Consider the following 17,698-nt stretch of genomic DNA (forward strand, 5'->3'; position numbering starts at 1 on the left):
TACAGTAATACCAAAGACAGGGAAAGATCTGCTCGCACCAGCATCATATAGAGCAATATCTTTACTTAACACAGATTATAAGATAATAGCTAAACTATTAGCAAACAGATTAGCCGACTATGTACCAAAAATAGTAAATCTAGACCAAACTGGATTTATTAAAAAAAGACGAACAACAGACAATATTTGTAAATTTATTAACTTAATTCATGCAGTAGAAGGGAATAAAGCTCCAACAGTAGCAGTTGCTTTAGACGCAGAGAAGGCCTTTGACAGTGTAGAATGGAATTATTTATTCAAAGTATTACAAAAATTCAGTTTACCAGAGAAGTATATTAATTGGATTAAAGCATTATATAAGGGGCCATTGGTGAAAGTGACAGTAAATGGATATATATCAAAGCAATTTAACTTAAGCAGATCAACAAGGCAGGGATGCTCACTATCACCCTTATTGTTCGCATTAGCTATAGAACCACTAGCAGAATTGATAAGAACAGAAAATAATATAAAAGGGATAAAAATAAAAGACAAGGAATAAAAAATCAGTTTATTTGCGGATGATGTTATAGCATACTTAACAGAACCAGAAATATCAATTATATAAGAAATTGAAGGAATATGGAGAAGTGTCGGGTTACAAGATTAATGTAAATAAAAGTGAAGCAATTCCAATGAATAATGCAGATTTCTCAAAATTTAAGAAGGAATCACCATTCAGATGGCAAATGCAAGCAATAAGATACCTAGGTATACAAATAAATAAAAATCTCAGCCATCTATATAAACTCAATTATTATCCACTAATGAAAAAATCACAGAGCAATTTAGAGCATTGGAAAGATTTACCATTAACACTAATAGGAAGAATAAACTGTATTAAAATGAACATTTTCCCAAGGATGTTATACCTATTTCAGGCATTGCCAATACACTTGACAGAGAAATTCTTCAAGGAGTTAAAGAAAATAATAAGGAAATGTTTATGGAAAGGGGGAATCTGAGGATAGCACTAGATAAATTAACAGAATGGTATAAACAAGGAGGCTTACAACTGCCAAACTTTAAAAATTATTATAGAGCCGCACAATTAAGATACCTATCAGATTTTTACCAAACAAGGGAAAAGCCAGATTGGACTAGATTAGAACTAGATAAAATAGGGGAAAAGATACCTGAACACATATTATATAAATGGGATGAAAAATTGGTACAACGTAGGAGTTCTCCAGTATTACATCATCTGCTCAATATTTGGAAGAAGATTCATATAGAAAGGAATGAAACAAATTACCAATTACCAAAACTAATATTGTTGCAAAATCAGTTACTCCCTTTTACAATAGATAACCTTTCCTTTAGAGAATGGGAGAAAAAAGGGATCAAAAGAATAGAAAATTGTTTTTCAGGAAATAGATTATTATCCTTTGAACAAATGAAAGATAAATACAATATAGCTCAAGATACAGTGCTGGCATATTACCAATTGAGATCCTTCTTGAAGGACAAATTAGGAAGCAGTCTGAGGTTACCAGAGGGAAGTAATTTTGAATATGTGATTACATATACAATGATAATCAAAAGATTTATAACAAATATGTACATTAAACTGCAAGAAAAGGAGAATGAGGAAACAAATGGTAAAACTAAACAAAAATGGGAACAAGATTTAAATATAAAGATAAAAAAGGAAACATGGGAGAAGTTATGTTCTGGAACGATGAGAAATACAATAAATACGATATGATACAATATAACTGGATACACAGGCTATACATTGCACCTCAAAAGTTAAATAAATGGGACCCAGCAGTATCTGACAGATGTTTTCATTGTAAAAAAGAAATGGGAACAACAATTCATGCAATCTGGACATGTGAGAAAGTGGAAAAATTTTGGGAAGATCTAAACCAGATATTAAATAAAATTACAGAAAACAATATGCCAAAAAACCCAGAGATCTTCCTCCTAAGTAACATAAAAAACAAAGAATTTGGACTTGATTTGGATGGCGCACAAAAAAGATTTGTTATGATAGCTCTAGCCGGAGCAAAATAATGTATTATGTCAACCTGGAAATTAGAAGATAACTTGAGAATACAACAATGGTATATAGAAATGAATAAATGTATTCCATTAGAAAAAATAACATATAATTTAAGAAATAATATTACAACATTTGAACAAATATGGGAGCCATACATGAAACACAATAGAGAAAACCTACCGGGGACATCTACCACCTAAAATAACGGAAGGAGAAGGAAATGAAAAGAATTGACTGACTGGTTTAATGTATCTTAGATTTTGTACTTTAAATGGATGGGGGGGGGGGGAGGTAGGGAGGGGGGGGGGGAGAAAACGACAATATATTTGAAAAGGAAAATATATGTATCTTGGTCAATGTGGTTTATGGTGTGAAAAATAAAAAAATTTAAAAAAAAGGAAAGCAATCTCTCTCCTCAAGGAACTCCCACCCCCCAGGTCGGGCCCTCTTCACTCTGTCCCCATCAGGAAGGGGGTACAGGGATCCTGAAGGCGACCCCTCAGCTTCTTCCCCTGCACCATCAGATTCCTGAATGATCCCCAGACCCGGCCACATTCTCTCTTCCTTTTGCACTAATTTAATTCGGATGTACAGCATGGTGACAGGTCCTTTTGGCCCGCGCCGCCTAAATTAACACCCCAATTAACCCGCGTTTTGAACATTGGGAGGAAACCGGAGCTGCAGCCCCCCCCCCACCCGGGGAAAACCCATGCAAGCACTGGGAGAACGCACATGGGATTTGAACCCCGGTCCCATGCCCTGTAACCGCCACGCGGACCGGGAGCCGCCCTCGATGGATCTTGCATCCCCAACGGATTTCACGACGCACGTTCACGACAACATGTGTGGATTCTGAATCCAAGAGTGGATGTGTTTATTCTGGATGTGAAAGCACCTCAGGTACGCATCTGTGGTGGTGGGGGGGGGGGGGGCAGCGGGGGGAGAGGAGTCTCCAACGTGCCTCTCTCTCCGCACAGGAGCCAAACCTCCATTTTGTCCCTGTGTTGGGTTTACCCAGAAATTCCTCTGGGGTTTCCTGAGAGAGATGGGATTATAGGACACCCCCCCCCCCCCACCCCGGGCTTCAACGCATGAGGAGGGCTGCATGACTTGCCCCGCCTGCTGCCACGACCGAGCTCCGCAACCTCTATTGACGGGTAAATGAAGTTTATTCATGGTACCTCCTGGTCGCAAGAAAACAGCAACCCGGGGAGGCCCCAGACAATTTCCGCTATGTCTAAAGTATAAAATCTATCATTCCCTACTCTGGCTTTGGAGTTCAATAGAGCCCATCAGACTAATAAATAGCAGTTTAAAAACATGCATTTCTTAATGTTTACATAAAACTTGTTACAAAATTTGTATGTAAGAGTAAAAACGTGTATGTAATAGACTATTGTATCACATTGAGCAGGTTTTGGCAACTCCTGGTGTCAAGGAGCCTTGAACAAAATGGCTGCTGAGCAAAACAAAATGGCTGCCTCAACGCCTTGCCCAGCCTGGCTGAAATTTATGGAGGTACCTCCAGCAGGCACACAAACATCAGGCCGGGTGGTGGTGGCCCATGGAGGTGTGTGATTTAACACCTCCACACTGGAGATCATCAGTCGCCACAACGTTTACATCTCGGGGAGAGCTGGACGACTCTCTGTGGCCAAGTCGCCATGGGCCAAAAGAGGAGGGGGAGGAGAGTCACTCAGCCTGTCTCACCAAGGCTGGCCCCGTATGCCTTCTCCTGCTGGGTCAAAGAGGGTTGCCGCTGTTTCCCCAGGGAGCAAAGGTTCCAGGTGAAAGATTTAGAAGGCGCAGCTCGGATCGTCCGTCTCCTCCTGCAGTGGATTGTTCCAGATCCCAGTGTCTGCAGTCTCCTGTGGGACTTAACGAGAGCCCTTCTTCGCACAGAGGGCGGTGGAATGAGCTCCAGAGGAAGGGTGGGGGGGGGGGCGGGGAACGATCGCCTTGAAAAGCAGAGCTGGGCGTTTTCTCTCTGGAGTGAAGGAGAATGAAGCGAGACAGGATCGAGGTCGACAAGATTCTGAGAGGTGTAGACAGGATAGACCACCAGCATTTGTTTCCCGGGGTGGGATCAGCAAACACCAGAGGACATCTGTACAAAGTGAAGGGAGGGAATTTTAGGGGAAACGTTGGGGGGGGGGGGAGGTTTGTTTACACAGGGAGTTGCGGGGTCCTGGAATGCCTTACCAGGGGTGGTGGTGGAGGCTGGAACATTAGGGGCATTTATGAGACTCCGAGGTGCACGAATGAAAGAAAAATAGAGGGTTAAGGGGTAGGGAGGGTCTAGAACTTTTTTGGTAGGAGGTTGGTACAACATTGTGGGCCGAAGGGCCTGTAATGTTCTATGTAGGCAGGTTGGTGGGTGATGAAAAGGTTAGACTGCCAGCGCAGGATTTGAACCCTGATCCCGGTCGCTGCAAACGATGAGGGGTTCAGAGCAGCCAGTCTCAACCTTCTTTTCGGCTCTGCCCCCACCCAGGACCCTGCCCAAGGTTCCCGGCCCCCACTTACCCATAAAGTTTGAGTTTCTTCTGTGTTTTCTTTCCCACCGACCACGTTGAAAAGATGCAAGGTGTAAATAAAACAAGGCTTTGACTTGGATGCGCTGTGGGCCCTCGAGGGGGACGTAGGATCTCTGTTGAGTAAATACAAGCAGACCTTTCCCACTGAGGATGGGCCAGATGAGAAGGGGACACGAATCAGGGGGACCTCCTTCCCACCCTGGTGGGTGGCGAAGGCCCAAGAAGATTTGCCATGCCACCCAAGACTCCATCGGACCCCTCCAGCCGACGTGGTTTGGGAATTCAGATGCTCAGGAACACAGAAGGCTGCGTACGTAACCATATCAGGACAGAGTCGATGGGGATGACGGTGTTTCCTGCAGTCGGGGAGTCCGGGACCGGGGGCACAATGTCAGGGGAAAAGGGCGTCGATTTAAAACAGAGACGTGGAGACATTTCTTCAGCCAGAGGGTCACGTGGAACGTGTTACTGTGGATGTGAAGTCGTTGGGTGTATTCAAGGCCCAGCCTCCACCACCAGGCCTGATCCAGCCTCACTACCAGGCCTGGCCCAGCCTCCATCACCAGGCTTGGCCCAGCCTCACCTCCAGGCCTGGCCCCCATACCTTTGACATCCCCGTAAACCTTTCTCCACTTACCTTTTTTTTTAAATTTTTTATTTTTCACACCATAAACCACATTGACCAAGATACATACATTTTCCTTTTCAAATATATACAGTGTCGTTTTCTCCCCCCCTCCCTCCTCCCAACCCACCCTCCCTACCTCCCCCCCCATCCATTTAAAGTACAAAATCTAAGATACATTAAACCAGTCAAACAATGTTGTCACTCAATAAAAATAAACAAGAAATTCCACTGAGTCAATTCTTTTCATTTCCTTCTCCTTCCGTTATTTTAGGTAGTGAATGTCCCCGGTAGGTTTTCTCTATTGTGTTTCATGTATGGCTCCCATATTTGTTCAAATGTTGTAATATTATTTCTTAAATTATATGTTATTTTTTCTAATGGAATACATTTATTCATTTCTATATACCATTGTTGTATTCTCAAGTTATCTTCTAATTTCCAGGTTGACATAATACATTTTTTTGCTACGGCGAGAGCTATCATAACAAATCTTTTTTGTGCGCCATCCAAATCAAGTCCAAATTCTTTGTTTTTATGTTACTTAGGAGGAAGATCTCTGGGTTTTTTGGTATATTGTTTTCTGTAATTTTATTTAATATCTGGTTTAGATCTTCCCAAAATTTTTCCACTTTCTCACATGTCCAGATTGCATGAATTGTTGTTCCCATTTCTTTTTTACAATGAAAACATCTGTCAGATACTGTTGGGTCCCATTTATTTAACTTTTGAGGTGTAATGTATAGCCTGTGTATCCAGTTATATTGTATCATACGTAACCTCGTGTTTATTGTATTTCTCATAGTTCCAGAGCATAACTTCTCCCATGTTTCCTTCTTTATCTTTAAATCTTGTTCCCATTTTTGTTTAGTTTTACCATTTGTTTCCTCATTCTCCTTTTCTTGCAGTTTAATATACATATTTGTTATAAATCTTTTGATTATCATTGTATCTGTAATCACATATTCAAAGTTACTTCCCTCTGGTAACCTCAGACTGCTTCCTAATTTGTCCTTCAAGTAGGATCTCAATTGGTAATATGCCAGCACTGTATCTTGAGTTATATTGTATTTATCTTTCATTTGTTCAAAGGATAATAATCTATTTCCTGAAAAACAATTTTCTATTCTTTTGATCCCTTTTTTCTCCCACTCTCGAAAAGAAAAGTTATCTATTGTAAAAGGGAGTAACTTATTTTGCGTCAATATTAGTTTTGGTAATTGATAATTTGTTTTATTCCTTTCTACATGAATCTTTTTCCAAATATTGAGTAGATGATGTAATACTGGAGAAGTTCTATGTTGTACCAATTTTTCATCCCATTTATATAATATGTTTTCAGGTATCTTTTCCCCTATTTTATCTAATTCTAATCTAGTCCAATCTGGCTTTTCCCTTGTTTGATAAAAAATCTGATAGGTATCTTAATTGTGCGGCTCTATAATAATTTTTAAAGTTTGGCAGTTGTAAGCCTCCTTGTTTATACCATTCTGTTAATTTATCTAGTGCTATCCTCTGTTTCCCCCCTTTCCATAAAAATTTCCTTATTATTTTCTTTAACTCCTTGAAGAATTTCTCCGTTCAGTGTATTGGCAATGCCTGAAATAGGTATTGTATCCTTGGGAAAATGTTCATTTTAATACAGTTTATCCTTCCTATTAGTGTTAGTGGTAAGTCTTTCCAATGCTCTAAGTCGTCCTGTAATTTTTTCATTAGTGGATAATAATTGAGTTTATATAGATGGCCGAGGTTTTTATTTATTTGTATACCTAGGTATCTTATTGCTTGCATTTGCCATCTGAATGGTGATTCTTTCTTAAATTTTGAGAAATCCACATTATTCATTGGCATTGCTTCACTTTTATTTGCGTTAATCTTGTAACCCGACACTTCTCCATATTCCTTCAATTTCTTATGTAATTCTTTTATTGATAGTTCTGGTTCTGTTAAGTATACTATAACGTCATCTGCAAATAAACTGATTTTATATTCCTTGTCTTTTATTTTTATCCCTTTTATTTTCTTTTCTGTTCTTATCAATTCTGCTAGTAGTTTTATAGCTAACGCGAACAATAAGGGTGATAGTGGGCATCCCTGCCTCCTTGATCTGCTTAAGTTAAATTGCTTTGATATATATCCATTTACTGTCACTTTTGCCAATGGCCCCTTATATAGTGCTTTAATCCAATTAATATACTTCTCTGGTAAACTGAATTTTTGTAGTACTTTGAATAAATAATTCCATTCTACACTGTCAAAGGCCTTCTCTGCGTCTAAAGCAACTGCTACTGTTGGAGCTTTATTCCTTTCTACTGCATGAATTAAGTTAATAAATTTACAAATATTGTCTGTTGTTCGTCTTTTTTTAATAAATCCAGTTTGGTCCAGATTTACTATTTTTGGTACATAGTCGGCTAATCTGTTTGCTAATAGTTTAGCTATTATCTTATAATCTGTGTTAAGTAAAGATAATTGGTCTATATGACGCTGGTGCGAGTGGATCTTTCCCTGTCTTTGGTATTTCTGTAATTATTGCTGTTTTACATGAATCTGGTAAGCTTTGTGTTTTGTCATTCAGGTTGATTACTTCCAGGAGGGGAGGAATTAATAAATCTTTAAATGTTTTATAGAATTCTATTGGGAATCCATCCTCTCCTGGTGTTTTATTATTTGGTAGCTTTTTTATTATCTCTTGTATTTCTACTATTTCAAATGGTTTAGTTAATTTATTTTGTTCCTCTATTTGTAATTTTGGTAGTTCAATTTTAGTTAAAAATTCATCTATTTTGCCTTCTTTCCCTTCGTTTTCAGTTTGGTATAATTGTTCATAGAATTCTCTAAAGTTTTCCTTGATCTCCGTTGGATTATATGTGATTTGTTTGTCTTTTTTCCTTGATGCCAATACCATTCTCTTAGTTTGTTCCGTCTTAAGCTGCCATGCTAGAATTTTGTGCGTTTTTTCTCCTAGTTCATAATATTTCTGTTTTGTCTTCATTATGTTCTTCTCCACCTTATATGTTTGTAGTGTTTCATATTTTATTTTTTTATCTGCCAATTCTCTTCTTTTAGTTGTGTCTTCCTTCATTGCTAATTCTTTTTCTATATTTACTATTTCCCTTTCCAACTGCTCTGTTTCCTGATTGTAGTCCTTCTTCATCTTGGTTACATAACTTATTATTTGCCCTCTGATGAATGCTTTCATTGCGTCCCATAGTATAAACTTATCTTTCACTGATTCCGTATTTATTTCAAAGTACATTTTAATTTGTCTTTCAATGAATTCTCTAAAATCCTGCCTTTTAAGTAGCATGGAGTCTAATTTCCATCTATACATTCTTGGAGGGATGTCCTCTAACTCTATTGTCAATATCAGGGGTGAGTGGTCTGATAATATGCTAGCTTTATATTCTGTTTTCCTTACTCTGTCTTGCATGCGAGCTGATAACAGGAATAGGTCTATTCTTGAGTATGTTTTATGTCTACCCGAATAATATGAATATTCCTTTTCCTTTGGGTGTTGTTTCCTCCATATATCCAAAAGTTGCATTTCTTCCATCGATTTAATTATAAATTTGGTTACTTTGTTCTTTCTGTTAATTTTTTTCCCAGTTTTATCCATGTTTGAATCCAAATTAAGGTTGAAATCCCCTCCTATTGGCATGTTCCCTTGCGTGTCTGCTAGCTTCAAAAAAATATCTTGCATATCTTGCATAAATTCCAAAACTCCGAATATATCTGACATTTTATCATTACATATCTCCCTGCTGGATCTATTATTTCCTCTTCTATTTTAATTGGTACATTTTTACTGATTAATATAGCTACTCCTCTATTTTTTGAATTATATGAAGCTGCTGTTACATGTCCTACCCAATCTCTCTTTAATTTCTTGTGCTCCATTTCAGTTAAATGTGTTTCTTGCACAAATGCTAGATCAATTTTTTTTTCAGTAAATTTAGCAGTTTCTTCCTTTTGATTTGCTTATGTATTCCGTTAATATTTAAAGTCATATAGTTCAACGTAGCCATTTCATACTTTGTTTATCTTTCCTTTCCGTTTCCTCATCATCACCTTTCCTTCTTATATATTTCTGCTTTCTTATTTTGAACACTTTATAAGACAACATTTTTAAAACATCAAACATTTCCCTTATTCTCCTATCTAAAATTTCTTTAACCCCACTATCCCCTCCCCTTCCTGAGTTGCCCTTTATCCCTTGTCAGGCAACCACATCTCCCCTCTCCATTTGGATTTGCGAATTCACTTGCAAGCGTCAACTGATTTCGCAGTGACCGTAACTCCTCCCCACCCAGCCCCCCCAGAAAAGTTTTCAATTTTCATGTATAACAAAGGTCTCTCTCTTAATTCCCTCCTTACTTCCTCTCTTCCCTTTCTTTTCCTTTATTAATTCTTATCTATACTCTATATATTTTCCTTTAAATACGGATGCACTTATGTACACACATATATACATATACCCATATAAACACATACATATAGTTCGTGGTCATTTTTGCTCTTGTTACATGTCTTCATCTCTCTGTCTGTCTTGTAGTTGTTCTGCAAATTATCGTGCTTCCTCCGGATCCGAGAATAGTCTGTTTTGCTGCCCTGGAATAACTATTTTAAGTACTGCTGGCTACTTTAGCATAAATTTATATCCTTTTTTCCATAGGATCGCTTTTGCTGTATTAAACTCCTTTCTCTTCTTCAGGAGTTCAAAACTTATGTCTGGATAGAAAAAAAAATGTTGACCTTTGTATTCCAGTGGCTTTTTGTCTTCTCTTATTTTCTTCATTGCTTTCTCCAATATATTTTCTCTCGTTGTATATCTTAGGAATTTTACTAAAATGGATCTTGGTTTTTGTGGTGGCTGTGGTTTAGGGGCTAGTGTTCTATGTGCCCTTTCAATTTCCATTTCTTCCTGTAATTCTGGTCTTCCTAGGACCCTGGGGATCCAATCTTTTATAAATCCTCTCATATTCTTGCCTTCTTCATCTTCCTTAAGGCCCACTATCTTTATATTATTTCTTCTATTGTAATTTCCCATTATATCTATCTTCTGAGCTAACAGCTCGTGTCTCTTTAACTTTTTTATTAGATTCTTCTCATTTCTTTTTTAAGTCCTCTACTTCCATTTCTACGGCTGTTTCTCGTTCTTCCACCTTGTCCACTCTTTGTCCTATATCTGACATGACCATCTCTATTCTATTCATTTTTTCTTCTGCACTTTTAATTCTTCTTATTTCACTAAATTCTTGTAATTGCCATTCTTTTACTGATTCCATATATTCTTTAAAAAAAAATATTCATTGTCTTGCCCTTCCCTTCTTCTTCCATTTCTCTGTGTTCTTCTTCTTCCTCTGGGTTGGTCATCTGTTGTTTCCTTGATTTCTTTTTACTCTCTTCTTTCTTGTTCTCGTTGTTTTCTATGTTCTCTTCGTGTTGTGTTGTAGCTGTCATTCTCAGCTGTGGAGATCGACTCCTCAGCTGGTCCCCCCTCCCGTCAGTGTTTTTTTTGTCTTGCGCGGTTGCGCAGTTTTGCATGGCTCCGCGAGCCATTTTTGTAGTCCGGAGCTCGGGACTTCCACTGACCTGAGGGAGTGGGCTTCTCTCTCCACGGCGGGCCTGCTCGGACAGGTAAGGCCTTCACCTTCTTCTTCCGATGTCTTTTCTTCTTCCCTTCTTCCCATTGCTTTCGACTTTTCTTTCTTCGCTGCCATTTTCTTCCCACCTTTGCTTTCACTTTATTTTAATTTTTATGTTTGTGCCTTTGTGTTTTCTGTGTTTTTTTTAAACTTTTCCGGAGAGGGCTGGAGTTCCCCGACAGGCCACTACTCCATCACGTGACTCCTCTTGCTCATCCCTTGATGAAGGGCTCAGGACCAAAACTTTGGTGATGTACCTTGATCTCTGCTGTTTGACCTGCTGAGTTTCTCCAGCGCCGTGTTTTTAGTTCAATCCATGCTGATCCCACGTCTCCTGAACGGCCAAATACTTGGGGCACCCTGATCCTCACTCCCCGTTACAAGCTCAGACAAACCACTGCTCTTTCACAAGTCAAAAAGGGGCAGTAGGGTTAGCGCCGTGCCATCACAGCACCAGGGACCGGCCTCCCAATCCCGCGCTGTCTCCCCGTGGGAGCTCTGGCTTCCTCCCATCATTCAAAACGTACCCCGGTACGTTGGAGGTCAGTTCAGCGGCACGGGTTCGAGGCCCAAAAGGGCCTGTTACCACGCTGCATGTCTAAAAAACAATCCACAACCCCAGAAGTATTTTGCAAGTGACCGGAAGGTGTGGAAATTAGATGGTGTTGTTTTAGATTTTAGACGTCCAGGCCCTCTCCGCCACAGAATTACCCCCGGTATGTTTTGAAACGTGGGAGATAACCGTGGGCCCCGGAGGTAACCCACGCAGACACGGGGAGAATGTACAGACAGCGCGGGATTCAGACCCCGGTCCCGGTCGCTAAAACCCCAACGCTAGCCTTGCTGTCCTTCTTAGAGTCCAGATTTCGGCGTCTGCATCCCCGGGGGTACCCGGGGTCGAGCTCTGCCCATTTGGCAGGGGTTGCCGCACAGTGCTGGCCCGCAGAAGGTCCAAACTGCGTACGGCAAAAACACACCCGGATATGAATGAACAAGCACTGCGGCTAGAGTGGAAAAAAACTTTTAATCGCTTTTTTTTTTACAAAAATGGCTTCTGCGTCTGGTTTTGTCTCAAAAAATGTCCAGACAGGTTCACTCAAGAGTCCCCAAGTGCCACTGGCACTGCCCGAGACAATCGAACAGTGGGAGAGACCCTTCCCTTGATAGGTCAGGACGAGCTGCGGGGAGGGGGGTGTTTAAAAAAAGCAGAAAGGAAATAAAAAGCAAACAAAATATTATCACCACGTCTCGGTAACGCTGCTGCCAGCACCTCCGTACAGTACTTCACTTCAAACAGGGAGTCATTGCAAAGAGTCTCACGAAACACAGTCGTCCAGACACTCGATGCTCACCGACTACGGTTCTATGCTGGGGGTGGGAGTGGGTGATCTCATTTACATCCATGGCTTCAGCTACAGGCATCATCACTTGGCAGGGAGGAGAGGGAGAGAGCCCCCACCCCTCTCCCCTTCCCCTCAACTCACCCCTGTACTTCTCACCCCCACCCCTCTCCTCATCACCCTGTGCCCCTCTCCTCATCCTGTATCCCTCTCCTCACCCCCATACTGCTCTCCTCATCCCTTAAAACCTCTCCTCATCCCCTCCTCACCCGGGTACCCCCTCCTCATTCCCATACCCTCCTCACCCGGGTACCCCCTCCTCATTCCCATACCCTCCTCACCCGGGTACCCCCTCCTCATCCAGGTACCCCTCCTCATTCCCATACCCTCCTCACCCGGGTACCCCCTCCTCATTCCCATACACTCCTCACCCGGGTACCCCCTCATTCCCATACCCTCCTCACCCAGGTACCCCCTCCTCATTCCCATACCCTCCTCACCCGGGTACCCCCTCATTCCCATACCCTCCTCACCCGGGTACCCCCTCATTCCCATACCCTCCTCACCCGGGTACCCCCTCATTCCCATACCCTCCTCACCCGGGTACCCCCTCATTCCCATACCCTCCTCATTCCCATACCCTCCTCACCCGGGTACCCCTCCTCATTCCCATACCCTCCTCACCTGGGTACCCCCTCCTCATCCCTGTGCTCCTCACCCAGGTACCCCCTCCTCATCCCTGTGCCCCTCTCTTCATTCCCGTGCCCCTTTCCTCAACCCCATACCCCTCTCCTCACCCCTGTACCCTTTTCCTCACCCCAGCCCTCCACATCCTTTTCTGGGTCAATGTGAATCCCTGAAAACTCAAGAAAGGTGTGTCTGTGTCTGTGTGTGAGACAGAGATAGTGAGAATCCCAAGTGTGAGAGCATAGGTGTGAGTGAGAAAAAGTGGGTGGGGTAACGAGAGGGTGGGGAACAAGTGGGAGAGGAATGAGTGGGTGGGGGAACGAGAGGGTGGGGAATGAGTGGGTGGGTGAACGAGTGGGTGGGGGAACGAGTGGGTGGGGGAACGAGTGGGTGGGGAACGAGTGGGTGGGGAACGAATGGGTAGGGAACGAGTGGGTGAGAGACGAGTGGGTGAGAGAGACAGCGTGTGTGAGTGGGGCAGTGTGCATGCACAGAAGTGCATGTGGCTGAGTGTGCACATTAACTCCAGAGTGCTAGTGTGCACGGATGTGCACGGCCAGTGTTCAGTCTTCCAGGACGATGGGCTCCCCCAGCGGTGCTGGGCGAATAGAAGCTGGGACTCTGACATTAACTTGCACGCACGGTCTCCGTGCTGCTCTCCGCATTTCCGACTGGCTCAGGGACTTCCGGATTGCTCTGCAAAACATGACACAGGGAAGAGCATCAGTCACCGCTTCAAAACAGCACAGCCCACCAACAGGCCTCAGCACAGTCCTCCGACAGGCCCTGGCACCCCTGACAGATCCCGGCACGGCCCTCTGGCAGGTCCTGGCACAGCGGCTGCAGGGGAAATACCAAGGGGGCGATTGGTTGGCTGTATCTGTGCTATGTGAGCCTCTGAACTGGTGGAGAAGGCTTCACCCCACCCCAGTCTCATTCTACGACAACTCGACTGAGGTTGGTCAAGGTGTCCAGATCACCAGCCCTTGAAACCGTTGTGAAACTGAACATAAAACTCTGAGCACCTCCGTCCGTGGGAATCCGAAGCTCCAGAGAACTCCCTATTGCAGAGACACATGACAGCAGCTTACAGGGAGGAGTGAGATAGAGAGGACAGGCCGTGGCTGAACACAGAACTGCACAGTCCAGGCCCTTTGGCCCCACAGTGTTGTGCTGACCCACTAACAACAGCCTGGAACTTCCCTGCTGCACAACCCCCCACCCCCCCCTATTTCTCTCAGTTCCATGGACCTGTCTAACTGTCTCATAAAGGCTCCAACCGTCCCAGCCTCAAGCACTGTTGCCAGCAACACATTCCATGCACCCACCGCCCTCTTGCATGAAGAACTTGCCTCTTACATCCCCCCCCTCGTGTTAGTCGTTTCAGCCCCTGGGGAGAAGCCTCTGGCCGACCGCATCATGCAGCCCACCTCTATCAGGTCTCCCCTCGTCCTCTGTCATGCCAAGGAGAAAAAGCCAAGCTCCCTCCAACCCGAAACTTGCATTCTGGCTACAGGTCACGGCCTGGTGCAGGGGACACCGATATCCCTGAATGTAAACCCTGCAAAAGGTAGAGGACACAGCCCAGGACATCACAGGCAAAACTCTCTCCGCCATCTACAGGGAACGTTGCCATCGGATAGCAGCAGCGATCTTCTAGGATCATCACCACCCAGCATACGCCAGTCTCGGGATGGAGTGACGGAGGTGATGCTGGTGGGCTTGGGTATGCAATGTGACGTGGGCCGACGAGGTCAGAAGCAGGCTGATCCCACCCGATCTGACTCCGTATACCAGCACCGTACCTGGAGGAGGTTTCAACCCCTCCCCAGATGCCTCCTCAATGTTGAGGGGTTTCGCCTCAGGCAGGATGGACCCAGTTCCCTCAGGGGGGGGAACCCTCCAACCAGACATCCCGACCCTCTCACCTCCCAGAGGAAGCAGGTATCATGTGTCAGCCCCAGCCAAGTTCTTGCTTCTCCATCCAGGCCTGGGACCCCGATCCTGCCCTCCCTATGAGCTCCTCGCCTCCAACACTCCACTGGTTAAGCAAATGGTGTCCCACCTCGAGTCAACTCCCAACATCCTCCCTTGACCCACACTCACCATGGTCTTCCTGCAGCCCTACCTCCGCACTCCACCCCACAGTACAACCCTGGTACCTATTCTTCTCATCCCACCTCCTCACAGTACAACCTTCCCTCCCCACTGTACTCTCTCCTCACTGTACACCCTTCCTCCCCACTGTACATCCTCCCTCCCCACTGTACACCCCTCTCCTCACTGTACACCCTCCCTCCCCATGGTGCACCCCCTCCCCATGGTGCACCCCCTCCCCACGGCACACACCTGGTGTGGTCAGTTGCCACGAAGACTATCGGGTCGGGGGCATCTCCAGGGTTCAGTTTCGGTCGCTTGCACACCGGCTCAGTGCCAACCTGGTCTGTCTTCATCCCGGAAGGGAAGGCTCTGGTGGTGGCCAAATGTAGGCTCCCTCCCTGCAACAGTCACGTCCCCCACCATTAATCACCCCCCCAAGTTACTGCCCCCCCCGAGGGGCTACATCAGACAACTCATTTGCTTCCTAAACACTGGGGTGTATTTTATGGATCTGGGAGTTGCTGATCATGAAAATCACCTTCAAATTTTCCTATTACACATAATTTCTTAGATATAAGATTTCCTGTCATATTTTAAGTCTACTTCAAGCATAAAAACATCACTGAAAATTCCTTTTCTGCTTTCGCCCTTGGACATCTTCCTACTGATCTCGGCTATGTCAGTGACGGATACAGGGTCACCAGGTTATTGTGACCCTGGAAAAGCGGGATCAGGGCGACCAGAATCCACCAGTGCCGACTGACTATTGTTGGACACTGACAGGAGTGGCATCAGATGCCGAGTACAAATGAAAATCAGCGGCAAAACATTTTTAGGTCGGTTGAACTCACGCAATGTGTCAGCGTCTTTAGACAATTAAACATGACAAGTTCAATCAAAGTTAATTTAATGTTTCTCCAACTTACTACGTGATACAGCAAATCTGAAATGATCTTTGTGTTCAGCTTGAAGCTGGCTATCGTAATCCCCAATTGTTTTGCAGGAAGCAAACCCTTTGAAAAGATTGGTTCTCCAGTCTTATTACAACTGCATTGAGCTTCCAGTGACAGAGTCAGCTCCCTGGGACTTAGCCCACGCCATGTGGACAAGGAAGTTTCTTTCTCCTTGGGACCATCGCAGAGTTGCCCATCAAGTTTGAAACCCCAATTCCTGACCTTAGTTTGAGGCCAGAGGCTTTTATGGTGGACAATTACAATTTAGCTGAACCCGTAGGCCCAGGGATGCACAGCGGGAACTTCCTGCCACAATTAATGACCCTTTCACTTGTCTTTGGTGTTCTCGGAAGGGGTTGGCATTCGGGAGGGAGGTGGAGAGTGGGCGGGAAATCCACTCCTTTCAAGGGAACATAGTCAGACAACAACCCCCACAATAAAAGCACAAAGCTGGAGAAACTCAGCAGGTCAAACTGTGTCCTTTATGGAGCAAAGCTTTGGACTTTATACGATGGACGTTGGTTCTGTACCTTTATCTTTGCGACATAAAGGACCCTGCTTGACCTGCCGAGTTTCTCCAGTGTCGTGTTTTTACTTCAACCGTGGGGTCTGCAGACTGTAGCGTTTTACTTCCAACAATCCCGACCCCTCTCCTCAGATGGGCACCAGATGAGGCGAGGATCCATGGTAGGGGCATTGAGAGCTTAGATGGGTGGGCAGTTGGGGCCAAAAATAGAGGGGGGGTGGTCAACCTTTACACAGGTGGCACGGTGAGCGAAGCGGTTGGCGCAATGCCTTTGCAGCGCCAGAGACTGGGACCGCACTGTCTGTGAGGAGTTTGTACGTTCTTCCCGTGTCTGCGTGTATATACGGAAACTAATGTTTTGGGCCCCAAGCTCTTCACCTCAGTGTGGGACCTGCTGAATTTCTCAGGCCTTTTCTACCTTCACCTTGACCTTCCTGCCAAGAGGAGAGGCTGCACAGATGCACAAAGGGATTTAAAATGCCAGGGCAAGATGTGTTCCTGAGTGAAAGGGTGCTGGGCAGAGACAGGTCAGTGATCAGGACCTTGGCGAGGGCAGAGACAGGTCAGTGATCGGGGCGCTGGACGAGGGGAGACAGGTCAGTGATCGGGGCACTGGGCGAGGGGAGACAGGTCAGGGATAGGGGCGCTGGGCGAGGGGAGACAGGTCAGTGATCGGGGCGCTGGGCGAAGGGAGACAGGTCAGTGATCGTGGCGCTGGGCGAAGGGAGACAGGTCAGTGATCGGGGTGCTGGGTGAGGGGAGACATGTCAGTGATCGGGGCGATGGGTGAGGGGAGACAGGTCAGTGATCGGGGCGCTGGGCGAAGGGAGACAGGTCAGTGATCGGGGTGCTGGGCAAGGGGAGACAGGTCAGTGATCGGGCCACTGGACGAGGGGAGACAGGTCAGTGATCGGGGCGCTGGGCGAAGGGAGACAGGTCAGTGATCGGGGTGCTGGGCAAGGGGAGACAGGTCAGTGATCGGGCCACTGGACGAGGGGAGACAGGTCAGTGATCGGGGCGCTGGGCAAGGGGAGGCAGGTCAGAGATCGGGACGCTGGGCGAGGGGAGACAGGTCAGTGATCGGGGCGCTGGGCTAGGGGAGACAGGTCAGTGATCGGGGTGCTGGGCGAGGGGAGACAGGTCAGTGATCGGGGCGCTGGGTGAGGGGTGACAGGTCAGTGATCGTGGCGCTGGGCGAGGGGAGACAGGTCAGTGATCGGGGCGCTGGGTGAGGG

At 45.0% G+C, this 17,698-nt stretch overlaps 1 protein-coding gene across 3 annotated transcripts in view; it reads right to left on the minus strand.

Annotated features, from left to right (window-relative positions):
- Positions 1 to 11,862: 11,862 nt before the first annotated feature.
- Positions 11,863 to 17,698, minus strand: part of mta2 (metastasis associated 1 family, member 2) — a 78,507-nt gene continuing 72,671 nt past the window's right edge. For 2 of the 3 annotated variants that reach the window (XM_069894189.1, XM_069894188.1), the window contains exons 18-19: positions 15,234 to 15,382; positions 11,863 to 13,580 (exon numbers count right to left, since the gene is read on the minus strand). In XM_069894189.1, the coding sequence (XP_069750290.1) occupies positions 13,448 to 13,580; positions 15,234 to 15,382 (282 nt within the window). In that variant the 3' untranslated portion in view covers positions 11,863 to 13,447. The remainder of the gene's footprint in view (positions 13,581 to 15,233; positions 15,383 to 17,698) is intronic. The other variant, XM_069894190.1, reaches the window with a different exon arrangement.

The sequence above is a fragment of the Narcine bancroftii genome, chromosome 8, assembly GCF_036971445.1.
Source record: "Narcine bancroftii isolate sNarBan1 chromosome 8, sNarBan1.hap1, whole genome shotgun sequence".
Taxonomy (NCBI): domain Eukaryota; kingdom Metazoa; phylum Chordata; class Chondrichthyes; order Torpediniformes; family Narcinidae; genus Narcine; species Narcine bancroftii.